The sequence below is a fragment of the Scardinius erythrophthalmus genome (assembly GCF_964197995.2).
Source record: "Scardinius erythrophthalmus genome assembly, chromosome: 5".
NCBI lineage: Eukaryota > Metazoa > Chordata > Actinopteri > Cypriniformes > Leuciscidae > Scardinius > Scardinius erythrophthalmus.
The window spans coordinates 22,990,605-23,017,345 of NC_138225.1; the positions used below are offsets into that span (position 1 = coordinate 22,990,605).

Sequence of the window (26,741 nt, forward strand, 5' to 3'; positions counted from 1 at the left end):
CTCGACGGCTTCCGTCAGTTGCGTTGTCAACAGGACCAAAACAGAAAACACCAGCAGCGACAGCACACGGGGGCTTTACTTCTGGTCAGTTCGTTGGCCATCAGCTGACACCTCACCTGTCCGGCTGCATTAACCCTGCCACGTCTTAGTTAACAGCAGGTAAACGGAATGCACGCGATGTTTTTATTTGGATTTACGGCGACTGTTTAAAAGCGCGAGAACAGTCGGTGCTTATCGGCACTTTAAAACTGAACGAAACTGACAGGGGGAATGCGGTGATGCGCCCAGCTATGCCCTGCGCTCGTCTTCCCCATATATATCCCCCGATATGTGCTGTTAGTTGAGTATTTTATATAGGATGGGATGAATTAAGTACAGTTGCGTTTATATGCAGCGTTTAGTGTTATTACAGGCGGTCAAGAGCCTATTTTTCCCAGTTAAAGGAAACTGGGCAGCTCTTGTGCCTGGAGCCACTCCTGTCCCGTTAGATCGCCATCAAAACATTCAGCACACTGTAGTGATGTGCTATCTGTCAGAGCTAATAAGGTATTTATAATGTTCAGACTGTAATAATGGAGGCCGTGTGCATTTACGCTAACGTTAGTTTATCAGGCTCCATATTTGGCTGTTTTATAGACTGGTTTTCTGTTTTTGTGCTTTAGTTTGGGCAGCACCAGCTGGTCCATGTTAGCAGCTTATGCTAGTAGATTATCCTGACATATTCACCAACCTAAATGAGATAACAAACCATCCGATCATTAATGAACACTATGAGCGATCACTATGAGAGAGTGAAGATTGAGCTCCAGCAGATGAAGGCGGTGGAAAGCGAGGCTGCGGCCGACGAAGAGCAGCTGTCCCCGGCCTCAGTGTCTTCAGTCCCCGCTGACGCCTCCTTCGCGGCTCGGAGAGACATCTCCAGAAGTAGCATCAATGGGAGAAGTCGGAGTAAAAGTAGGAGCAAAGCTGACGGCCATGAGAGACAGGTGAACGGCAAACTAATGTCAGATCTGACGCCACAGAAGTCAGACTATTCACAGGAGAAAGGACAGAGCCGTGCGAGCAACGAGCAAAACATTAAAGGTACGTTAAGGCTTTTAAAGGGCAAAACGGCGGCAAACGGTCACGTTGAGTCATGCCAGAGACAGACGGAAGGGAAATGTGAGCACCATGGCAAAGAGGACGGGAGCAAGGTGGCCAAAAAGAGGAGAGCTGTGACGGTGGACACCTCCAAAGCGAAGACGTCTCTCGAAGCGCTGAAAATGAGCATCAGACAGCTGAAGTGGAAAGAGGTGAGAGCACCCCTATGTTCTGACACCTCACAAACTTTGACTTATTTACTTTTCATCCCGATTTTATAGCATGCCAACCGTTGATAAGGGAATTCTTGGATTTGGGTTTTTAAAAAGTAATTATTTATTCCATTCATTTTAAAGTAGCCTGGCTTGACTTAGCAGATTTTAAAGGGGACATCATGAAAATCAGACTTTTTCCGTGTTTAAGTGCATAATCAGGTCCCCAGTGCATCTAGTAGGCCTACCAACCCAGAAAATGTGAATAGTGACAACCTTTGTAGAAAAGGTTTTGGTAAATTGGAAAAGTAACTTTGATTTGGTAAGCCTTTCTCTGCAAGCATGTAAAAAAATAGGCAGATCAGATTTCGCTCCCCTTCTGACATAGGAAGGAGATCTTATTATAATATTACAGCCCCTTAATCTGCACGTTTCCACCCACGGCACTACTGTTGTGCCGAATTTCGACCCCCTGCCAAATTATTACCCCCCTCGTTGAAGTCAGTACTTAATTGCCTAATACTAACCCCACCCCTAATCCTAACCCCTCCCCCACAACTAATCCTAAACCTACCAATACTAGGGGGGTAATAATTTGGCGAGGGTCAAAATTCGCCACAACACCGCCATTTGGCTTTTGCAAGCGACAACAGTGTAACCAGTTCTAACGCAATGGCAAAAGTTAGAGCAAAGCATGCCATCTCTCACTTAGGCTTCAAGTTCATCCTTGTGGAATTTTGACCAACAAATGTCACACAGGTGTCTTATAAAGACCTCAGGGAACTGTGTCAACTTGTGTAAAAGTTAAACATGACGGTATATCGATGAGATGAATCAATGTAACTCCACAACAACTACATATGTATCCACTAACCATTCAGAAACGTCCAAGTGCAGTCTAAAAGCTGCAACCTCTTCCTGAGTCTCTCTGTAAGGCTGCACTCCTCTACTGGTTATTTCTGAGATTTTGGATGAGTGAGATCATTTGCATGTTTTGTTATTGTCGGTGTTGTGCTGAATTTCCAAACGATTAGCCCCCTCGTTGAAGTCAGTACCTGATTGCCTAATCCTAACCCCTCCCCCACAACTAATCCTAAACCTACCAATACTAGGGGGGTAATAATTTGGCGGGGGTCAGAATTCGGCACAACACCGTGTTATCCGAAGCTCGTGTAAAGGTTCGGCTCTCTTCTGAGCGGAGGCGGGGAGCAGCAGCTTATTTGCATTCAAAGGGACACACAAAAACGGCGCATTTTTGCTCACACCCAAAAATGGGCAAATTTGACAAGCTATTAATAAATGATCTGGACGGTATTTTGAGCTGAAATTTTACAGACACATTCTGGTGACACCATAGATTTATATATTACATCTTGTGAAAAGGGGCATAATATGTCACCTTTAAACTATCAATCGATATAGAGCTGTTCAGTTTGTAGTCATAAAACCCGGAAACAATTAGTACTTTTGAACCAGTTGTTGGTTCCCTGAGGAATTTCCTTCCTGCGGTTTTAAACATCAGTTTTTGATTTATCAGTAAAATAAGGTCTGTTTTAACATTATTTGAAGAGACTTTCATGTTTTGTTCTAGAACATACATTATACAACAAGTTGATGAATAAGGACTAGAACCACAGGCATGCGAGTTTAATGTGCTTAACAAATGAGGCAACCATTGTAGTCTTTTTAATAATAATAATAATAAAAACCTCACCCAATTTAAAAATTCTTAAAGTTTTAGGTCTGACTGTGTAATTTATGCTGAATAATTTGTTTTTATGATTGTTAGAACAAAACGTCTGGTTAAGAAATGTGTACTATCTTAAAATTGTATTTTGCAGGCTTGGTTAAAAGTTATGGAAATGTTATAAATTCCATTACTACATTATTATAACGAATGTATATTTTATATGAAATATAGTTATGTTTTTAAATCTAAAATATTTAATTGTCTTGGTATTTTGTCAAAGTGATTTCTAATATGAGTACTTCTGAATGCATCAGAAGTCAAACCAGTTCACACATTTATTTGATTGATTTTTTAGCAAATCAGTCTATATATTGGTCAGAAAGTGTAAGAACCAGTGGATGCAACACTACCTGTACAGAAGCTTAACTGCTGCAATATAAAACTAGTATCAGTTTTAATCCTGCAGTTATCCCTGATGTCACATAAGCTCACCCCTCAGACCCTTAATAGTCTTACTACTGCAGGAAGTATAGTAGATCTTTCATTTGCCCTTCTTTAATCAAATGATGACCTACAAGGCTGAAATACACTACACAACTTTTGCATAGATGGCCACGGACTAATCTAGTTGGTAAAAATGTATAATATTTTGAGCCATTTTTTAAACACATATTGCTTAATTTGCTATGTGTCTTCTAACAACATGGCGCATGTTTCTGTATAATTTTGTTGTGTTTGGAACGACTTATAAGACTAGTAGTGTGTGATTTTCAGTCTTTTAATGTATGATGCCAGTTTTTCTCTGTAACCGTTTTCAAAGTCTGCATTGTATGATGCCTAGTGTTTGGAGCCTGTTCAGTCGTGTAGTGTATTCCAGTCTTTATTTGTCTCTGAAAGATCTCACTGTTCCAAATATTTCAAAGGTAAAGAATTCTGCCTGGAATTGCAATACTTTTTAATGTATCTGTTGTTCTGTGTTACATAATATTATTACAAATATACTAGATGAATCCATTGGACGTATCTGCACTTTTTTTAGGCTCCCACAATGTAAACAAACACTTACTCATAGCCTGTAGGCTTAATATTTCAACAGACATTACCAGTCTTTAACCTTGTCCTTCCACACCATTTGAAGAACACCCATATATGGTTACACTTGACCGTTTGTAAAGTCACTCTGCATTAAAAAAAGAAATGCTCATAAATACATTGATAAACTGTCAAACTATACTATGCATGACGTTCTGTGTGGTGCACAACACCTGGCAGGCTGGAGGTAGTGAACGGTGCTGCTGAATGAATGTCTACACCCCATTCTACTCAACTACACTGAAACATTATGAGCCTTTGTAATTCAAAGCTGCCTTGTTAAAGGTCGGTTTCAAGTTTAAACGTATCCATTATACCTTTTATCCTATCTGCTACAACAAAGGCTGATTCGAGGGCAGGAGGAGTTCCCACCTGCAGTTTTGAAAAGTTTTGAAGACTGTCATTTCTTGAAGTTATTTAGAAACGTATAGATCCAAAGATCAATTGTGGCAGTGAGAGACTAAGTATGATATAAACTGTAAGCGGTTGAGTAACCTTAAACCAAACCCTAATCGTAACTCTATAGTAAGTACATCTAGTTAATTAATATTACTCAGTACTTATTTGAGTGAGTACAATGTAACCAAGTCACCTTAAAATAAAGTGTAACCGAAACACTCGTGTGCGTTATGTTGAAAAGCCTCTTCTCGAAAAGCGATGACTCATTCAAAACATCTGGTAGGTAGTTTGGGTTTTCCTGGAAAAATTCAGATCCTGTTGTAAATAATAGTGAAAAATCCCGTTTTAAAACTGTTGTTCCATTTATTAAGCAGATTTTGACTTAGTAACTGGTAGTGTTGTAAATATCATAAAGGGTGACACTTTATTTTGATAGCATACTTTTAGACAATCTACCAACTTTGCAACTACATGTTAACCAACTGTCATTAGAGTATTAGTATACTGAGGGTATAGGATTAGTAGAATAAGTTGACATCTTCTTGAAAGTTACAGTACTTTTAGTAAAGTTACTTACAGTTGAATGCATGTAGGCCTATATGTATGATATATGTGTCTTCAGTGTCACATGATCCTTCAGAAATCATTCTAATATGCTGGTTTGATGCTCAAGAAACATTTATTATTATCAATGTTAATAACAGTTGTGCCAGTGTACCCATTGTACAGTTGTACAATATAACATTATACACTACCGTTCAAAAGTTTTGGGTCAGTACTTCATTTACATTTTTTTTAATCTATGTATCTACTTTCTATCTATCTATCTATCTATCTATCTATCTATCTATCTATCTATCTATCTATCTATCTATCTATCTATCTATCTATCTATCTATCTATCTATCTATCTATCTATCTATCTATCTATCTATCTATCTATCTATCTATCTATCTATCTATCTATCTATCTATCTATCTATCTATCTTATATTAAGATGGAAATAAAACTTTAAAAATTCCTTAGTGAGGAATGAGAAAAGTGCTTTTCGAAAGGACAGTTCTGACTCATGAGATGCATAGATGATATAGGGTATAGGTTGAATTGAAATGATTTTTTTCTCCAAGTTTGGAAGATTTTGGCACACAAGTTTTATTCTCATTGTTTCGTGACAGTTTCACGTGTGTTTTACCTGCTAAACAATTCCAAGTAACTTAATTTAGTTAAGGCTAAAGGTGATTGGATTGAAAAGGCATGTCCCCATTTCCTGACCTGCTCCACTGCAACTCTGACAGAGCGTTAGAGTCTTTGCTAACCCTACTGGGAGCAATACATCATGATGCATCAAACATATTTATCAAATAAAGCTTACATGCTAATATTTTGACTCAAATTGAATGAACAATGACAGATTGTTTTATTTTGGGGTGAAATTCTGAAATCAATCTGAATAAAGGGTTAGGATATAAAGATAATTATGAACTAGCCATTAGTGCAGTCAGTACACTAACAATAAGTACTGGTGGTCACTAAATCTGACAGATGTATATATCAATATTTATCCAAAGAAGGCAGATCTAGTTGAACTGCCCAGTTCAGTTTTACCCTGTCTCAATATTTATTAAAACATAATGCAAGAAGTAAAAAAAAAAAAAAAAAAATTGTGTTTCAAGAGGAAAAAAAAAAATGGAGACCATTTTCGTTTATGCCAGTTTCATGCAGTGATCTATCAAAGTCACACGTGGGCATTAGTGCTGCACAATACTGCTGTACTTCAGATTAAAGCAACTGGAGCGAGTAAAGGTCAATTGTTAATTGTTTTGGTCCGGCCTGTAATGTCTGTGTTTTTGAACACACACACATGTTGAGAGAGACAGCGATTGAGCATGGTCCGCATGTGACAAGCTCTGTCTGGTTGCCTCAGGACAATCAGGTTTAATTGTGGATACTTGCAATGCTGACGTTGTTTCGAGAGGATCGATCCTCACATAAAAATATTGATACCAAATGTTGCAACTAGTGATTTTCTTACTTCTTATCTTGGTGGAGAAATAATGAACTGATCTCTATTTGAATGAGAGCTGATATTGACAGAGATACACTTATTACAACACACTATATTAAAGGCACAGCTAAATGTGATGTTTATTATGATGGGATTATGTGAAGATAAAACTTTTTTTTTTTTAAATAAAAGTTATAATATTTAGCCTGTTAAATGCTAAAATGATGGCTTTCAATTAAACTGTTAAATGGCTATAATTACTCATTTCATCCCAAGAAATTGAGAAAAATCCCTTTTTATAGAGACATCAGTAGCAGCATTCGTTGATATGGCCTTCATAGTTAGTAAACATATGCCATTAAACAAATTAACATCTTTATGTTGTTTTTATATTAATGTAAAGAGATTAATTTAAGAGATTCAGTGTGAAAATATGTATAACAATATGAAATATGTAATTAATTACAGAAAAATATAAATTGGAAGCACTAGTGGGGACATTTTCTCATCTGTATGCCTGTAAACCTGTGGGAACTCCTAATCTGATCACAGATTTCAGGTTTCCTCTGTGCACCAGGTGACCAATATAGGAACACCTCCTCACACTCCATTAGCCTGTTAAACAGTGACATGATCCTCCCAGAATACAGCTCAAGACACGTAACCTAGCCTAAACTAAGCACACTACCTGCATCCTGATTAGTGCCCTTGATAACCTGCATCACGCTCCGCACACACTGTAGCGTATCCGTCACATATACAGGGTCTCAGAAACGTGATCAGCGTAAAGGCCCGTTCACACCAAGGGCGAAAAAAATCTAAAAATCGTTCTCAATATTACAGAATAGCTGAGTTCACACCACAGCTATAATGATAACAGCACAGAGAAACGTTATCATTGGAATCACTTTCAGAACAATTTTATTCAGCTGATGAATGATAAAAACATTGACAGCCAATCAGAATCAATCCTGCAACAATGAACTCGAGAATTTAAAGTGACAGACAAGCACGTGCTTAGAATAAACAGACTGATATCGTCCGCTGGTGTGGACAATAATATAGTTATCTTTATAGTTATCGTTCTTGGTGTGAACGGGCCTTAATGGACCAAAATCTGCATCAGTGGTCTGTATGACCACATGAGATGCAATGCATTTTCACTTTAGCTGTAAATTAATGATGGCACATATCTAAACAATGCCTCTGTAACTGACACTGTTGCTGTTGTAGAAGTATAACTGTTCATTTCATGTAGAGTGTAGCAGCCCTCAGCCATAATGTATACACTAAGTAGGATAGAGTTGTTTACTAAAATAATTATTGAAAAAAGACTCCTGCAGAAGTGAGCTGTTGTTATTTTGGTACAGTTAGTCGTAAACGTATTGTTTTTTTTGTATCCTTGTCAAAAGTAGTGTATGACATGTTTATTGTGTTGTGATTGATAGTTCTCGTCCTGTCTCAATTCTCTTCTTTCTTTTGATCCTTCAGTTTCCGATAGGTAGGCGGACAGCCTGTGATATCTACTGGCACGGTGTCTCGTTTCATGACAATGAGAACATCGTCTCTGGGCAAGTCAACAAATTCCCAGGTAAACTTCACTAAAAGTAGGTCTTTAGAGATCTTGTCATAGTCGAAACATCATCTCTCGTAAGTCAAGTCTTTCCCCTCCAGCGATTTTTAAAAAAGTTGCAAGCCAGTGCCAGCATTTTTGAGAATTTTCACAAAACTTTCATAGCCCCCAGAATATTTTGTTGTATATGAACATGCAATATGTTAAAAGAAAGAACCGAGCCTCTGCTTAAAAAACAACAACAAAAAAACTATTTAGATGTTCTAGGTTCATGCATTCTTTTTTTTTATCAACACTTGAATGTGGGTAAGTTTCATAAAAAACAACATTTTGAACAAAAAGCAGAGAAAATCGCGAACTACAACGTGCATAAGCAATGATTTTATTGCTTGTTTCTGCTCCTTTTTTTTGCCTGTGTTTTGATCAGGAGATTCTGTACTCTTTCAGAAGATGTGTAATAGCGCCCTCTACCGTATAATAGTGAAAACACGGAAAGCCGGAAAATTCCGTCAATGGTGGGGAAACGGTGTCTTATAAATGACGGTAAGTTCCGTCAATAGTGGGGAAAGAGTTAATGAAGACACTGCTATTAGCAATTGGGACTGTTTCATTCATTTTTTTCTTATTCCCACTCTGATAATATCTTAAAATTCTAAGAAAATTCTAAGAATTTAAATGATGATGGGATCGGCTATTAAAGGTCATTCAATAATAATTTTAAAACCAGAATGGTATTTGCTTTCAAAATGGTTAATCCAGTATTACCGGTAGCTGGATGGCAGGTGGTGCTATGCTGTACTTTTTGCTGCACAATTATCTATTTGAACTAAAAATTAAACTGAAAAATAAACTGAACTGACTAAAAAATAAAATGATTCATTTAAACACAAGGATTAGTTCTGCCAAAAATAAAGGAAACGTGCAGTGTGGTGTTAGAGTAGAGAACATAGGGAAATCAGCAACAGTGCACATTATATTTTTCTACATGTTGTTTTAGACTAATTTAGTTTTTAGCTTTTAGGCTCACTCAGATGTGGGATATTTTCATTCGTTATTACAAGCAGGTATCATATTGTTCCTTACCATGGCAACTGCTCATGTGCTTGCTTTAAACACGCTTCTCGTCTATGAAAATTATTACCATATTATACCGTGACAAAATAATTCAACAGTGAATATCTAAATAATAGCTTTGGTCATTTAACCTGGCAAGCAGGAGATTTTCATCTCTTTAAAGCATTAAAGGGATAGTTCACTTTGAAATTAAATTTTGGTATGTTTTAGCTTACCTCAAGGGCATCCAAGATGTAGGTGTCTTTTTTTCCGCAGTAGTTTCAATTTTGATATTTTTAGGTCAAACCGTTCTTGTCTGTCAGTCGTATAATGCAGGTCGATGGTCACTGTCTCAAAGAGCATGCACAGAGTCCAAATTAAAACAATTCCCCATCGTCCAAATTAAACAATTCCCCATCGTAAGTACACATTGATGGCCTAAGACACGAAACAAGCGGTTTGTGTGAGAAAACCAAAATTTAATTTCAAAGTGAACTATCCCTTTAAGGATGAGGCTGTTGTAAATAAAGATCAAAACAAATGATTGAAAAACAGTTTCAATGTCATGAACTGATATAACAAAGTATATATATATATATATATATATATATATATATATATAAAACTAAAAACATTGGATCACAGAGTTGAGTGATCTGACCTGTTTGTGTGGTTGAAGACGACGTGATATTTCAGTAAGGTCGACACAAGCAACAGACAGATTTACTGTCCTGTGGTTCTGATTCCTGTGGAAATAAATATGCCGTTTCTTGTTTCAAAGATCAGTGTTCATCTGCTTCCTTAACTATAATTACTAAAACGGAAACTAAGTATATAAATAAACCAAAAATATGAAATGTATTAAAAACAAAACAGAAATGTGTTCATTAATAAAAAACAGTACTAGCTTTTATCAGAAACATTTACTTTGAAATAAAGTTAGTAAGTCATTTTGTGCTTACTTTTAGAGGCAGGTTCTCAATCATATGATGAGTATTGATCACTGGACTGTTCTAGTTTTCAGCAGTGGAGTCATTAAGGAGTCTCAGGGGCTGCTGACTCATGGGTTGGATGTAATATGGCTGTTTTCATAGCTGTATTGACAGTTGCTTTCACACAGACAGCATGTCCAAGCTGTGTGCCAGTGTGTGTGCTATGAAGCCATTGAAATCAAATGAACAAGTGATTTAATGAAACTGCTGGGAAACGGGGAAATCTTTTTGAGAGAATAATGTCCCAGTAGGGCCATAGAATGATGGGGAACTGCATCCCTTCTCTGACCTTTGTTCAGTTTCTCTTAGACTTCCCTCTGTTTTCTCATCAACTGTCCTGTTTGGTCAGCAGGAATGATAGAGATGCTGCGGAAGATAAACCTGAGTCGTGCCGTGCGGACCATGCAAGAACTGTTCCCGGAGGAGTACAACTTCTACCCACGCTCCTGGATACTGCCCGAGGAATACCAGCTCTTCTCCACACAGGTACAAGCTCAATGAAATGGAGTAACAAACTCATGCAACTTGATTAGGACATGGTATTAGAGTCTATTTGTGAAGTCAATAAAGAGGACATTTACAGGAGCCACATCCCAGTCAAAGTGTCTTCTATTAGCTGTCATCCCCTGCAGTGTTTCTCAGTGGTGTATCTATAGGTAGATTGCCGTGGTAGTAATTGGTCAGGACAGAATCACAGTAAAACCAGGTTAAGCAGTTTAGTGGCCACTGGCCAGCAACAACTAATTGTGAATGACAAGTTTGTTACAGGATCTTATAGTTACAGGATTTGCATCTTCAATCCCCTTCTGCATGTCACGGTTAGCTGTGTGCTTTATTTGTTCAGATGAGCTGCTTAAAGGGGATTTTCTCTTACACTGTCCGTTTAAATCAATTTAGTTTTTACTCTTTATTTCTCTTTTTGAGATAAATTATTAGTTGTTTATATTTATTATTACATGCACATGCATATTTTGTTTTGAGCTTGAGCGAGGCAAGAAAACTTTAGAAACAAGAACTTTAGAAATTAGAAAAGCTGCAGAGGGCAGCAAAGATCTGCGGGAGGTTCTTCAAAAAGGGAGAGCAAAATATTTGCTGATGCTTGCTGTCTGAAGAAAACCATTGCATTAGTTGGAAATATGAGGTTTAGTTTACTAACCATAATGATATTTGTGGACAGTCACGAGCGCTCATTGCCTTTAAAAAAAGTATTACCTTTTTAGCAGAACAGTTGGATCAATTTTGTTTACTTAGTTTATAATCTTGAAATGTTGTGTTATCATTCAGAGCACTGGAGACTGCTAAATGCTGTTCATGTTAACCATTTCAGACCCTCACATTAGTAAGACTATGATTTTGCGTTAACTTTTATTTATAGTTTTCTCGAAATAACTTGCATGCAAACTGTAGCTATTCAAAATAGTTAAAAATAAAATGATTAATAATGTTAAATTAAATGATCACTTTTGGTTGATTATAATTAAGGACAGAATTTAGAGTAGAAATAAGGGTTAATTCTTTGCTGGGATGGCAATAGGCTTCTTTGATTTTTGCAAGCATATTTGAAAAATAAATGACTGTGCACCTTCTACTTTTGTCCTCTCTCTTTTTTTTTTTTTTTTTTTTTTCAAGATTCGTCTCCTGAAGGATAACGATTCAACCCTCAAACCCACTTTCATCGTCAAACCGGACAGCGGATCCCAGGGCGACGGCATCTACCTCATCCGTGACCCTGCTGACCTTCGGGCTATCTCAGGTTCTCAGATCAAACAAGCCGTTGTTCAAGAATATATCCAGAAGCCCCTGCTCATCGATAAGTTGAAGTTTGATATCCGCCTCTATGTTCTGGTCCGCTCGTTGGAGCCTTTAGAGATCTACATTGCTAAAGAGGGTCTGTCCAGGTTCTGCACAGAACCCTACCAAGAACCCAGCCAGAAGAACCTCAGTCATGTTTTTATGCACCTTACCAACTATTCCCTTAATGTGCACAGCGGGAACTTTGTCCACTCCGACAGCTGCAGCACGGGCAGTAAACGCACCTTCTCTAGCGTCCTCTTTCGCATAGCATCTAAAGGAGTGGACATCAAGAAGGTCTGGTCAGACATTATTGCTTTGGTTATCAAGACAGTAATTGCACTTGTGCCTGAACTGAAGGTGTATTACCAGGCAGATATACCGCCTGGAAAACCAGGACCGACATGTTTCCAGGTATATTTGCAATCAATTCTTTTGTGTTTGTGATGCGGTTTGCATTTAGGTGTCCTACATGTAGGTCATTCAAATGCGAAAAATGAGCACACACCCATATGCTGTTAACTATGTTTTTCCTTCAGCAGGCGACCCCTAATCCTCTGCAAATCGCTGGTTTTCGAAGTCATTAAAATCTAAATAACAGGAGATGATGTGTCCCAATTTTAGATCCTGGGCTTTGATATCCTGCTGATGAAGAACTTGAAGCCTGTTTTACTTGAGGTCAATGCCAATCCCAGCATGAGGATTGAACACGAGCAGGAGGTGAGGGTGCAGATGTTCTTTGTGATTCAAATAAACAGGTACTTTGGCAGAACTGTTGTAAAGATTATAGTGTATATCATCATGGTACATGTCCAAAAAAAAAAACCATGGTATACTCTACTGTTATAAAATCTGGGGCCAGTAAGATCAAGAAATGAATACTTCTATTTAGCAAGGATGAATTAAACTGATCAGTAGTGACAGAAAAGACAATAAATAAATAAATTCTGTTCTTTTGAATTCTTTCATTCATCAAAGTACCCTGTAAAAAAAAGAAATACATATCATGGTTTTCACAAAAACAATCAGCACAACTGTTTTCAATATTGATGTTATGAAAATGAATATGAAATGTTTCTTGAGCATCAAATCAGCATATTAGAATGATTTCTGAAGGATCATGTGACACTGAAGACGAGTAATGGCTGCCGAAAATTCAGTACTGTTTTTTCTGTATGTTTGATCAAATAAATGCAGCCTTGCTTAGCACAAGACTAACCAACCGACTAAAACTAAAACATTCGTTTTTGACTAAAAACATTGAGGGCTCTTACTAACCCCCAACAAACATTGACTGCACTTTTGTTTACAGACTGAGTTTGTTAGCATGCTGATTATTGACGCCAGACTCTATGTTACAGGTGTCACCTGGTGTGTATGAATATGTCCCGAGTCCAGTGGATGAGGAGGTGAAAGTGGGTGTGATCAGAGACACGCTGCGGCTCATGGACCCCGCTCAGAGGAAACAACACGGAACGTGAGTCATAGGCTTTAAGACTTTTGGGTCAGTTGATGGTGCAGTGTGTATTTGTGTGCGCAAACTGCGCATGCCAACCAGTGCATGTTGTCATCCTCGTGGAGCTGAAATAATGGCTTGTTGAGCTGCAGTCATAAGCCTTTCAGATGGGAAAATTAAATTTTAACACTCTTCCTCTCTCTCTCAGTCATGGAAATGCGGATGGCCTCGTGCCCCATGAGCGGGATTGTGTCTCATGCATTCATCCTTTTATTGTAGCTCATTGTACACGGCCACACTTAGTGAAAAGAGTAGATACTTCTACACTTTAGTGTCTGGGCCTGGGGGGAAATAAAAGTCAGGCTGCCATTGTTTCCGAGGAAAGTGTGGAGTCAGCTCAGAGTTTCATTGAGACGTGAGAGTGGAAAAGACTCTGTGTGCACATTTCTGTTTAATATCTGCTAATTTAGCCTTTAGATGTGCATGTTTTATGATCTAGCACAGTTGTCTGGTTTGTGGTGTTTAATCATGCTTTTCTTTCTCTCTGTTTTCAGTTCTTGATTATGAATAAGTCTTTGAATTATTCTTACTCAAAACTGGCAAGTATGTGTGTGTGTGTGTATATATGTGTGTATATATGTGTGTATACATATATATATATATATATATATATATATATATATATATATTAGGGATGCAACGATACAATTTTTTCAGAATCGATCCGATCCGATACCAAAACTTATGGTGCTTTATAATGTTTGTGTGCCTTTTGTGGGAATTAAAAATAACACTAGGCTAGTATACGCACAATATCGGATTTGGATCGGCCTTGTCTGACCGATACCCGATCCACCAAAAATGGCAGTATCAGAGCCGATACCGATACTGAGTATCGGATCGATGCATATATATATATATATATATATATATATATATACAGTATATTAGGGATGCAACGATGCCATTTTTTCAGAATCGATCCGATCCGATAAAATTCTGAGTATCGGCCGATACCAATCCGTACCGATACCAGCGCAGTTTTTTTTTTATCAAGTATAATTTCTATAACTCTGTGTTGAACTGATAATAAGAACTGAAAAAAAGAAAAACAACAACAACAAAAAATATATGATCATAATCTGACATAAATGCTTTTATAAACTACTAGGTTAGTGGATAATTCAGCAGTAAAATTTAGTCTAGAAAAATCACGAGTGCACAATAATTGTATAAAATCTGAACATTTGCGCTTGAAGCAACATGAGTCACAGCGCAGCGCGTCGAGTTCGCATTGAAAAGTTTAAAGCACAAAGAAAATACATATTGATGCATAGTGTATTATACAGTATCTATCTATGCAATAGTCTATTCAGCATTTTCTTTTAACAGTTTTAAATTTCAGTTACTGTGCACGTGAAGAACAAATAGTGCTCTGACTTTACTCCAGTGTTGTGATCTAACAGACACCCGGTAGAAAGTAACATGATTAAGGTACAGCAATAAAGTCCAGCAAGATTTTGTTGTTTTATGCGAAACCATAGACCTTTATCTACAGATCAAGTATAATAACATTGAATCATCATTGAATCATCTATAATAACATTGAATCATCAAACTCAGAGAGAGTTTCATCATGTTAACTGTCGTAACTGAACGCGACGCGCTGTTTGAATGCTGAATGAAGAATGATTGACAGCCGCAGCTTAGGGAAACGTTTACGTGATCTTGAATTTAACGACTTAAATACTAATTTATATCTCACATTATACTATATAATGGCTTCAGAACACTTATAATATTGTGCACGAAAACTTATGGTGCTTTATAATGTTTGTGTGCCTTTTGTGGGAATTAAAAATAACACTAGGCTAGTATACGCACAATATCGGATTTGGATCGGCCTTGTCTGACCGATACCCGATCCACCAAAAATTGCAGTATCAGAGCCGATACCGATACTGAGTATCGGATCGATGCATATATATATATATATATATATATATATATATATATATATATATACACACATATATACATATATATACATATATATACATATATATATATATATACATATATATATATATACACATATATATATATATATATACACATATATATATATATATATATATATACACATATATATATATATATATATACACATACATATATATATATATATATATATATATATATATATATATATATATATATATATATATATATATATATATATGTATTGACATGTTCACATTTGTTCTGGAAGATAAAAGAACTTAATTTTCACTCATTATCCTGTACTATTGGTTCTTAATTGTTTCCTTCTCAATCACAGTCTTCAGTCTCATTCTTCAGAAATCATTCTAATATGCTGATTTGGAGCTCAAGAAATGTAACGTTTCTTATTATCACAGATGAAAACTGTTCTGCTGCTTATTATTTTTGTGGTAGCCGTGATACTTTTTTTCTGAAAAGAGTTTAAAAGTATAGCGTTTATTTTAAACAGAAATCTTTTGTAACATTAACCATCTTAACTGTCACTCATTCAATTTATTGCGTCCTTGCTGAGTAAAAGTATTTTCTTTCAAAAGAAAAAGTATTTTTCTTTTGTCTGAAAGTATACAATGGCTGTGATTGTTAATGTCCAGCTTTGGATGATTTAGGGATTCAAGGGTGCGCAAACTTGTGATTTTGTTAATTTGTTTGATTTCATTTATTTTGTCTTGTGAATCATTTACATAGGGTATGTTATGCAGATTCTTCTGGGCAGCAGTAAATAAAGAAAAATAATAGTTGTTCTTATTTAAAAAAATAAAAATAATAATTGCTAAAAGTCTTCCAAACTCTGTAAAGGGTATGAAAAAAACGTACTCACTAAAAACTTTTTCCTGCAGACTTCTAGTTCTTACAAGGAGTATAGTAGTGTGTCATAAATACATTTACATAAACAAATAAACAGTCTCCCCTGTAGGAATGTCTCTTGTGGTCGAGCAAACAAACTCATATTGGCACAAAAGATTGAATGAATAAAATAAATCAAGGACACTCAGAGAGAAAGTTCTTCATGCTCAGTCACAATCTCTTTCATCTTATAACCTTATTCAGGTCAACCTGAAATAACAAACCTTCAGTGCCGGTCTGAATCTACACGCCGTGATCACAAACTCTTCTGATTCGCTTCCTTTGATGCTTTTTGAAGCTATGCTGTCCTGAGTACGATTGTCACGGCTAATGCTGACAAGTAGACAGTCACTAAGGCTTTACGGAGCCTTCACTAGTGTTGTATAATGACAGTCTATTCCTCGCAGGGCTCTCAGTTATATTTGTGCTGTTCCTCTAGTGCTGTCGGTCACGTGTCTCGTTGGACCAGTGTATCGTGCGCATTTTCAGAGGCTTCTGTGGGAAATTAGCTCCGATGACCCTGAGGCGATTCCATGTTTATATTCTGTCATGTATGCATATGTTAGACATACAGTATCTAATGAGATTATATTAAAAGTCAAACCATTTTTTTGGCTGTTACAGAGCCTCCGGCAGTCACGGAGACAGGTGTGATATCTTCCAGGAAACATTTCAGGTTCAGGACAAGTTAAGCTCAGTCGACAGCATTTGTGGCATTTCGTGCTTCTATAAAATTATAAGCTTCAAAGAATAAAAAAGAATACCATGGTACACAGTTTTTTTTTGTCAGTGGATTTTACTATTAAAAATTCTCCTTGAAATGTTTTCTGTTGATTGTATTAAGTTTGTGGAGCAGAACAAACCCCTCAGATGGTGAAGATGGTGTATGTGCGTGCTAAAGGTTGTATGTGAGAGAGAAGACTCTTCCCGTCTTCAAGTAAACCTATTAAGTGTGTTAGTTAAGTCATGTCAGTGTCATTAGCACTTTTACCCTAAGTCTCGAGCCACAACCTTCAGGTCAGAAGCCATGGAAGTGCATCTACTGAGTTACTTACACCGGTGCTGAAATGCAGTCATCTACACACAACAAACTGCTTTTGGTTCCTCGGCCATCTGGGCACAGTGCACGTGTGAGAGGACTGCAGTTCGCTCCGTTGGTTTTGTGATTGTTAAATAATTGTTTTTCATTATGTTGTCCTGGGGTAAGTGAGAGCGAAAGAGGGGTTTAATGAGAGGAAATTGTAAGGCTTGTGGTTTGTGATGCTATTCACTGAGGATTTCTGTTTTTTATTATTATTATTTTTTTAGTTCTTTTGGTTTGAAATTCTCCATTCTCCTACTTGACAGATTTTCTTTATGCATTATGCTGTTATCACAAAATCTTGTTTAGCTGTTAGCTCATCTACCATCTTAAATGTGACAAAATATAAAAAGCAACAGGAAAAGAGAGAGAGTAACTTAGTACAATATATATTTTATTGCATAGGACACCAGATAAAATGGTTAAAGTTTGCGTGGTTATAAAGTTGTCAGTTTTACATTATAGTTTTCACAATTACAATTTAAAAATATATATTTATAAAATATTTCTTTTTTTAAATGCTTTATTAATTTTTCTGTTACTTGTAGAAAATATATAAATGTATAAATAAAAATATATAAATATAAATGTATAAATTTATATATAAAATATATAAATATATAAATGTATATAATAAAATATGTAAAAATGTTTATATTTTTTGTGTGTGTGTGTATATATTAGGGGTGTAACGGTTCACAAAATTCACGGTTCGGTTCGATACGATACACTTGTGTCATGGTTCGGTATGTTTTTGATACAGCAAAAAGAAAGAAATGCCAGAGAAATTTCCTTGATTACATTTTTTTTTTTTTTATTCAAACTGATATCAAAGTATGATATTTTTTACTTTGAGCAATTCTAGAGCTATAATTGACTCTTCTTAGGAGCATATAAAACAAAACAGCTCCTTGGAAAAAATGAAATGTAATATTGTAGTAGTTATAAACAAAGGTTTATTTTAGTTCAGATTAACATTTGAGGGCAGCAATTGTATTCATAATGTCAAAATAAACCCGACGTAATGTTACTTGAAGGCATTATATCATGCAGTTAGTGTTACTACTGTAAATCCATGGTGAATGTTGCTGATGTGTGGACACTGGATAGTTCATTCATGGCACAATGTTTCTTCCTGGTTTCCACGCGCTGTTTGATCCGTTAATAACGGAGAAATGTGAATGTTTCTCACTAGATCTCGCAGCGATTGTTATTACTTCTGTGGCGAATTCAAATGCTTTCTTTACTGGATCTCTTATTAGCGCTGTGTAGTGACAGTGTCGCATGATCACGATCGGCTCGCGCTGCTTTGGTCCAACCTGATAAACGGTCCTTCCACACAATAACGAGCAGTTTCGTTCCGCTTGCATTACGTTTGCCATTTGATGTTGGGCAATGTTGTGGTCGCGCCGGCGTCACATTATGAGCGCACTTGCCACGCGCAACGCGCCTATATTTGAAATAACGAAATTTTGGTCGGCAGGAAAAATGGTCCAACGAACCGAAAGCCTCGTACCAAACGGTTCAATACGAATACGCGTATTGTTACACCCCTAGTATATATATACACCGCTGCTTCCTCAATTTAGAGATTCAATGTTGCAGGTCTACACAAAGGATTTTGTGTGTGTGTGTGTGTGTGTTGAGTTTAACCTTTGTTTCTGTGCCAACAGGTTAAACACGGGGGGCGGTTCATCAGAAGACGCTATTGCTGTGGAGACAGGAAGTGATGAGAAAGAAAGCTTGATGGATTCTCTTCCAACTTTGTGTTTAAAACAAGTCTTCCCCAAATACACCAAGCAGTTTAATAACTTGCGGGTTGTGGAACGCATTGCTGCCATTTTCCTGCGCTTCCTTGGTGTCAAAGGAACCATGAGACTGGGGCCGACCGGTTTCCGAACCTTCATCAGGCAAGTCATTAGTTCCTGTAGCTCGACTGTTAGAGGATGGCGGTAGCAAAGCCAAGGTTCTAACCTTCAAAGCAACATCTGTCAAATGAAGATATGTGAATCTAACAACCATTACACTGATTGACACGATTCTGCTTCCATAGAGCCTCTTAGTGTTTCCATTGTCAGAATAAGGCAACATTGAAGTGTCACGTACCACGTTAATCGAGATTCTCCTTTAGGAACTGCAAGCTGAGTAACAGCAGCTTCTCGATGGCTTCAGTGGACATCCTGTACATCGACATAACGCGCCGCTGGGCTGGAATGCTCCCCGACTCCAGAGAAGCAGGCAAGCAGCCCACCGATCACAATGCAATTCACAGCACATCTTCACTCCCGAGGCTGACACACAATCAAAAAGCTGTTAAACAGCCTCCAATAAAAGACACATTTGCAACCATTCATCATAGCGCATTTCCCCTCACATGCAGTCATAAATGAGATCGTCAGGGGAGATAATTGACAAATAAATTCACTTCTTCGTTCATTTGCCCAGTACTTGTAAATGGGAAAAATACATGGCCAATCAACTAATGCCACATAACCAAATTTTGAAGCTCTGCCTCAATCTTTCATATTTTAATTTCTTTAATGTTTTTTTTTTCTTTCACTTTGAAAAGATACTTTGGTAAATGGGAACATTTTGTGTGCGTGTGTGTGTGTGTGTGTGTGTGTGTGTGTGTGCCAAAGCTAATGTGCCCACAAGTCATTTCTGCTTTTAAATGAGCACTGGTAATATTCCTTGTGATGGTGCATTAGGTTAGGTCATGCTAGCATCGTTTTCTTGGAGGAACGTATGAAATGAATAATGCATGCCAGGCCTTGCTTCTCCTAATCAAAAGAGAGAATGAATATATACTTGAGTCTCTGTGCTCTTAAATGGCCAGAGTGGAATGACGTGAGCTGAATTCCGGAACATTTCGGAAGGTTGCGCTGAATTTGGTCATTAGCGCCTTGCAGTTGGGAATCAACACACACACACACACTCATAGAAGACAAACTGTGTGGCGAGAGGAAAGTAATAACTGGTGGATAAGGTTGATATTTATAAATAATAGAAGTAGCTGTTTAAAAGCGGTGGTGGGTCAGACTGTTTATCCCCGAGGAGGAAAGGGAGAGATAGCGCTGCCGTGAACTTCATTAATAGTAATACATTTACTATTGAGGAATGCTGACTGGACACTTGGACAGAATACTTAAAGAAGGAAGGATTTATCGGTCTTCGAGTTCCCCTCTTCACTCCTGTCCGTCCCAGAGCTCAGTCTGCTTCGTTTGACAGGATAATGCTGAGTTCTTTAAGCGCTCCTTCATTAGTCTGCCTAATGAAACCCTTTTTCTCCTTCTGGGAAACAGCATTGCTTTATTAATTGTCGCCATCCATTCTCAATGTACACATATTTCTGACCAGCACAGCATGTAGCCTCTATTTTATTTCTAGATGTATTTCACGGCTTCATCATGTCCGCAGCGAGGGCTCATTAACGCTCAGTAGATGTAGTCAGACAAGAGATCCGCATCCATCTTCAGGCTCAAACCCCCTAAGGGTTCCTGAGAACCTGAATATTTGTGATAACAGCAAGTGGCTTTCCGTTGAAATGTGCAAGGAGAATTTCACGGCTCTCTTTCTTCATGTTTAAAATGTTCAAAGTTTCTCTGTTAAGACGAAAGCCATCTGTATTTTTCTCCCTCGACTCTCAGGCTCAGATGTGACCTTGAGAATTCACTGCTGATGATTTGCACTTGCAGATGAAGTTTTTTTTAGCAGGAACATAAATATAGATTAAGTTTTCATCAGCGCGGAGCTGCGTCTGAAACCCCATACACTAAATAATACACAGATGAAGTTTATTATAATTCATAAACAAGCAGAAGGGAAAATCTGCCATATGTACACTTCTGATTAAAGCCTCTTACAGCTTGGAAATAATGTCACTAATGGTTTTTCTCCTGTCAGTATACTATTTAAATGACAAATGACATGTATTGTCTTGTTTGGTTTGTATAGATTATTTGGCAACACTTTATTTTACAGGGTCATTGTTACATTACATGTTACATGTGTGGCCGACGAAGTTCCATGAGCCATTATCAAAGTGGGCACGAAATGAAAATTCTTATTTTCTTAATGCATGGTATTGATCTTATTGCAAATGATTCATCCATGCATGTTTCATTTGTTACTTTTTTTGACCATGTCATTTTTAATCAAAATGTCCTAACTGTCATAAGATCCCTCTTGTGCAGTGCCCCACTTTTCTGTGCAATATCCTTGTAAATGAATTTAATCCTATTTATTCATATTATTATTCACAGTACTGTAAATATGTTCAAATGTATATTCTGACTAAACCCATGACTTTAAACCAACACATGATTGTATATTTTAACTAAGGAAGCGATTTGTTAATTTTGAGCATCTAATAAAAGTATGCTCGCTCTCTCTCTCGTTCTCTCTTTCAGGAATGTGTCTTCAGGCATTTATTGAGGCCTTCTTCTACATGGCAGCGCGCAGGTTCAAGGCTGTACCCCTGCGGGAGCAGGTGCTCTTGTTGCTGGAGGTGTGTGAGGGGGCTCTCGAGGGACAGAGCCACAGTGAGAAGCCACGGCCACACCGGTCACAACCGACTCAATCATCAGCGCCAAACACGTTCAGCTCCCCAGCACTGACACGCCGACACCATCTACGGCAACAGCCCATGCAACTCGCTGCTAAAGCAAACGCAGAGAACTGACAATCTCACACATACAAACAGCTCCATGTCTTCTGGCGAATGTCCAGAGGGCAATGCCATGTGCTTTTGAATAAATGAACAAGAATAATGAACCCAATGTCATAAAGTATAGAAGCCAGGATAGATTCACTCTCTGTGCAATAGCTCAAGTTGAATTGTTTCTACACAGCTCAGATAAAGATATTTCTTTCACCACACTACACAGAATACATCCATGTGTGTGTTCTGATGCCAGTACACTAACACTCAGGCACTTGTTTCAGTGCTAAATGTGCGGACAGCGTGCGTGTGAGCATGTGACTTGTGCCACGATGCTCCTATATGCTAACCTTCAGGTAATGTGGGTAGTATTTGTGTGAATCAATCACTGCAGGGATAACTAAGCATCCTTGTGAAAATATCTTAAAGAGAAGGGATGCTGTCGTAACACCACTTCACTTCAGAAAAGCAGCTAATTATCTCAAATGGCCACCTTTAACTAGGCAGAACAACACGGTGGCCTTTCGTTAGGGAACGTTGTTAACACCAGGCATGGCACCAAGTGCACTCAAAGTTTACGAAGTTGTGTTTTATTTATACCCATAGAGATTTTATTATTTATTGTTTTTCACTTAAGTAATTTACTGTAGCTTTACTGAACTGCATGTAGAAATGATGATAGAAGGGAAAAAATGCAAGGGTGGTTTAATGCAAGTGGACATCTCACAGGATTAGCACATATTTACACAGATCATTTAATATCTCATTGCAGCTGCTGGCATCTACATATACACATTAGGCTTGACCGAGATGCACTTTTTATGGTCATGAATAAACATTGCATTTCAAACAATACACTGTATGGTTTCATTATACTTCTTCAGTTGTTCTCAGTGTATGCACACACACACTCTTTCCAAAGTGTGGGATTGGTAAGATTTTTTAAATGTGATACATTTTGTCTTATTGATGGAAAGAACATTAAAAACAACAGCATTTATTTGAAATAGAAATCTCCATATATATATATATATATTTATTACTAACCCAATAGTTGGCTTATGTAACGTTATACTTTGGGTTCAGAAAAAACACATTTTATGATTTTGTTGCATTATGCTTGTCAAGTGAATGATTCAGTAATGAAGACAACAAAGCAGGGATATGAAATAACTAAATAAAACTTTAATTATTCTAGTTGCAAATGTACATAAATTGCACAGCCACAATTGTACAGTTCTTAACATGGACAAATTTCTCTGTACATTATTATTCTTGTCATTGTCCTAAAACAAGGCAAGGGTCCAGCCAATACTTTACTTTAAACATACTTACAAAAATCTTTTCTACAAGGATTATAAAACATACAACATATTTTAGGTACTCATTTATAGATTTTTATATATTTTCTCTTTATATCATTTATTTCACATAGCTACTATTTCACATTGACTGCTTGAAAAAAAAAAAAAAAACTATGCGCAAATAGTTTTACTTGCAAAACTTTCCTAAACTTTGAGAACTGAACTGAAGCCAGATAAAGACACGTCTGATGAAAAGAACTGAGACGACAGCAAAAAACTTTATTTAATTTTCTAAAGAACTATTTTTTGACTCCCTAGTAGCGTCCCATGTGGATGAAAATAGACATAATGACTCTGCAAAACCTCAGACCTCATTAAAAGCAGAACATGAACAAACGGAGAAGTTGACAGCCGCGTCTATGAGAGAAAACTTGTGAAAAATAAATATTGGTTCCCTTTTGTGCAACAACACGAGCCCCAAGCCGAGTTTAAAAGTTGATCAAATGCATTTTAAATGACCCTAGACACTGATCTGCCTTATTTAGACAGTGCTGAAGCATTTAGTGCATGCAAAACTACTTTACCAGGGCATCAAAAGAGCATGTGATTGGTTGAGATATCTAACACAGTCCAATTGTTAATCTCATGACATTTACACTGTATGCGCACGTTTGTTTGAGTTGAAGGATTTAGGGTTTGGCTACAATGCTACGAATGATAATGCTACAAATAAAACTAATGACAAATCAGAGCTTCCCTGGATTAATAATAACAATGAGCACCTTGAGTTTGCTACATGTTCATGGAGCGAATTAAACCCAGGTGGACACGACAAAGGGGAAAAGTGCATAGTCTTCAAAGCATTTGAGAAGCTGGGGCGACAGATGCGGTTTGTGCTTGTTAGATTGTTGCCTCTCAATCTGATCTCACATTTCAGACACAAATCAACCAATGTAACACCGTCATTCACTCTAGAGTAACCGTGAACGTTGTTTTATATATATATATATTATATATATATAATATTAACCTATTCACATAATACTCCATCACAGAGCTCATATCCAGAGACATTTTCCCTTAAAAATAACATCTCTATCTTGTCTTAAAGGGGTACTTCACCTCTGGAAAGATGAATGTGTATTTAAAATAGGTCATTTATGTAGAAGAAATGTGAAATTATTTTTGAATTTGGAGCTTTCTAGACTGAGAAAATCCAGAAAATGTATTTTTGGCTTATGTGGATGAAAGACAACAACTCCCAGAATGCACTTGCTTCACTGCCCTACGAGGCCACTCCCAAGCCACGCCTACCAGTAAGAGAGCGCAGTTGAAAACAACAAGGCTAGGCTACTAGTGAGTCTCCGTAACGAGTCTGCCCGGGATTTCAAGATCGCCCAAAATGTCCGGGATTCGACTTTTGCGTTCTACAGTCGCCATTCATCATGTTTACTGTGGCGAGCAGGACCAGGCTGAGGGCCGTGGGAGATGAGCGGCACCTGTGAGACGCACCGGTCTCATATCTCTCACAGAGGAGCGGGAATTTTCTTAGCAATGTTAAAACGCACATCAACCGATCACTTGTTTAGCGTTTATATAAACACTACATTTAGATTCACCAATCGGAATGAATTCAGTTAGATTGAAACAAAAGGTGTGCATGTAAACAATGAATGGCGACTGCAGAAAGCAAAAACCGAATCCCAGACATTTTGGACAATCTCGACGGCCGGACATGTCCGCGAAAAAGAGGATGTAACCCCTACTACTCAGCTTTCTCCACAGAACAAGAGCCTGCTAGCTTAGCTTCCAAAGAAAGATGGCTGATACTATCTGTACATTCTGTGAGTGAGATCCCACCTCCTATGGGCGGGCTGAAAACATGCGGCATGACAGCCCCTCCTACTGGCTGTAGTCTTTAGCCTCTGGCCAAAAAATCCTCCGATGACGCAAAATGACGATTTTTGCGTCATCGGAGGATTTTTTCCAGACAAAAAAATACAATAATCTAAATCCTAAATCCTGAAGTATCCCTTTAATATGTTTCTGTATATTTTTGCAACAAAATCTAGACATGTCTTGTGTCTAACTTCCTCAAAGACCAACAAGTTAAAGGAAAACAGCAGCTCCATGCTGCACCTCAGTGCCGGACATGATAAATGCAGAAGAGTTCTCACATACATTATTAAATACAAAAATATACCAACTCTAAATGCTCGAAATGAAAGTGTGCAGCAATTTGGACCGATGAGGCAACACATAAAAATAAACACACGTACAAAAGAATTAAAAAGGATTAAAAAAAGGAGAAACAAGAAAAACCAATGAAGAGAAATTCAAAAACTCTCCCAAACAATGTAGGAAGAAAACACGAGATTAAACAAGGCAGTTTTCAAAACTTCAAACTAAAATTGTGGTCTACCGTCTAAAACATTCGCTCTGCTCCATCCGAGCAGTTTGTGCTAATTCAAAATCTTGGCATATCTACAAATGGACCCAAAATGACACTTGTAATGTTTGTTACAAACATTGTCGAAACATTTTTGTCAAGATTAAAAATCAGAAAACTTGTGAATGGAGAATGTAAAATATATACCTTTTTTAAAATCTATGCACATTATAATCTATCATAATGTTCATCTGAACTGTAAAAACAAACAAACCAAAAATATTTCAGATGCAACATTTTAAGGCTTCTCATGATGGAGAGACAAAGTGCACTATGTAGGGAGAAACAGAAGCAGAAAGTGAAGATATGGAGGAGAGCGCTAAATTCTCCACAAAGAGTTGCTCATTCTGTAGTTTCAGTCGTTTCTTATTAAAGTAGAGACCACTATAAATAAACGGGACAAAATCTAGTTTCTTTTTTTAAAGGCTGTATGAAAACACCTATTTTTTTGCAGACTAGAAGGTTCTAATATCTGTATAATGTCACCAAGTCAGCTGTATTGTTTTTTTCTTTTATATTTTACAGTTAGTAATAGTGAAACACGAATGAAAGTCTAGTGGTGTGTCCTAACATGAAGTACTTGAACAGTAGTCTCACCGGCGGATGTTTACAGTGGATCTTTCTCCGCATTTCCAAACAATGGCTTTGCCAACCGTTGAAGGTCGGTGTTCAGTATCCTCACCTGCAGTATTTCTCTCAGTGTTCACTTGCAGAATATCTGCACACCTGCTCATGTCCTCTGTCTTCGTTGTGTTCAGCAGTTGGAGCTGTTGCGAAACTCCCCGTTTTCTGTGATCTGCAGCTTGGTGGGGTTGGTGGGAGAGATGCCGTTCCTCGTCTGCACGCTGTAGCGCTCTTTCAGCTGGGACAGGGCGCTCATTAGCCTCGCGTTAGCCGCGTCCAGAGATGCTATCCGTTTCTCCTGCAGAGAGTGAAAATCGTAAATCCTATAAAAATACCAACACCGGCAATTTCAGCAGGTACAGAGTAATTGTT

At 37.5% G+C, this 26,741-nt stretch overlaps 2 protein-coding genes across 11 annotated transcripts in view; one reads left to right on the plus strand and one right to left on the minus strand.

The window, feature by feature from the left end:
• Positions 1–22,996, plus strand: ttll11 (tubulin tyrosine ligase-like family, member 11). 3 transcript variants are annotated; one of them, XM_081367295.1, is made up of 10 exons: positions 62–546; positions 663–1,292; positions 7,971–8,070; positions 10,450–10,583; positions 11,727–12,302; positions 12,513–12,608; positions 13,250–13,365; positions 19,006–19,242; positions 19,464–19,570; positions 21,742–22,990. In XM_081367295.1, the coding sequence occupies exons 2-10, from the start codon at positions 762–764 to the stop codon at positions 22,011–22,013; spliced, it is 2,169 nt and encodes a 722-aa protein (XP_081223421.1). In that variant the 5' UTR covers positions 62–546; positions 663–761; the 3' UTR covers positions 22,014–22,990. The 3 variants fall into 3 exon arrangements, with proteins under 3 accessions (XP_081223419.1, XP_081223420.1, XP_081223421.1); XM_081367293.1 differs by having other exon boundaries at positions 1–1,292; positions 10,447–10,583; positions 21,742–22,996; XM_081367294.1 differs by having other exon boundaries at positions 1–1,292; positions 21,742–22,996.
• A 2,903-nt stretch (positions 22,997–25,899) lies between these two features.
• dab2ipb (DAB2 interacting protein b) overlaps positions 25,900–26,741 on the minus strand; it is a 176,207-nt gene continuing 175,365 nt past the window's right edge. For all 8 annotated transcript variants that reach the window (XM_081367111.1, XM_081367115.1, XM_081367114.1 and 5 more), the window contains one exon: positions 25,900–26,667. In XM_081367111.1, the coding sequence (XP_081223237.1) occupies positions 26,500–26,667 (168 nt within the window). In that variant the 3' untranslated portion in view covers positions 25,900–26,499. The remainder of the gene's footprint in view (positions 26,668–26,741) is intronic.

Excerpts from the sequence above, each read along its gene's own strand:
- ttll11 (XM_081367293.1), top strand. The coding sequence starts at position 762 with ATGAACACTATGAGCGATCACTATGAGAGAGTGAAGATTGAGCTCCAG. Across the intron at positions 8,071-10,446 it reads GCAAGTCAACAAATTCCCAG|CAGGAATGATAGAGATGCTG; the intron begins GTAAACTTCACT and ends CTGTTTGGTCAG. Across the intron at positions 10,584-11,726 it reads ACCAGCTCTTCTCCACACAG|ATTCGTCTCCTGAAGGATAA; the intron begins GTACAAGCTCAA and ends TTTTTTTTCAAG.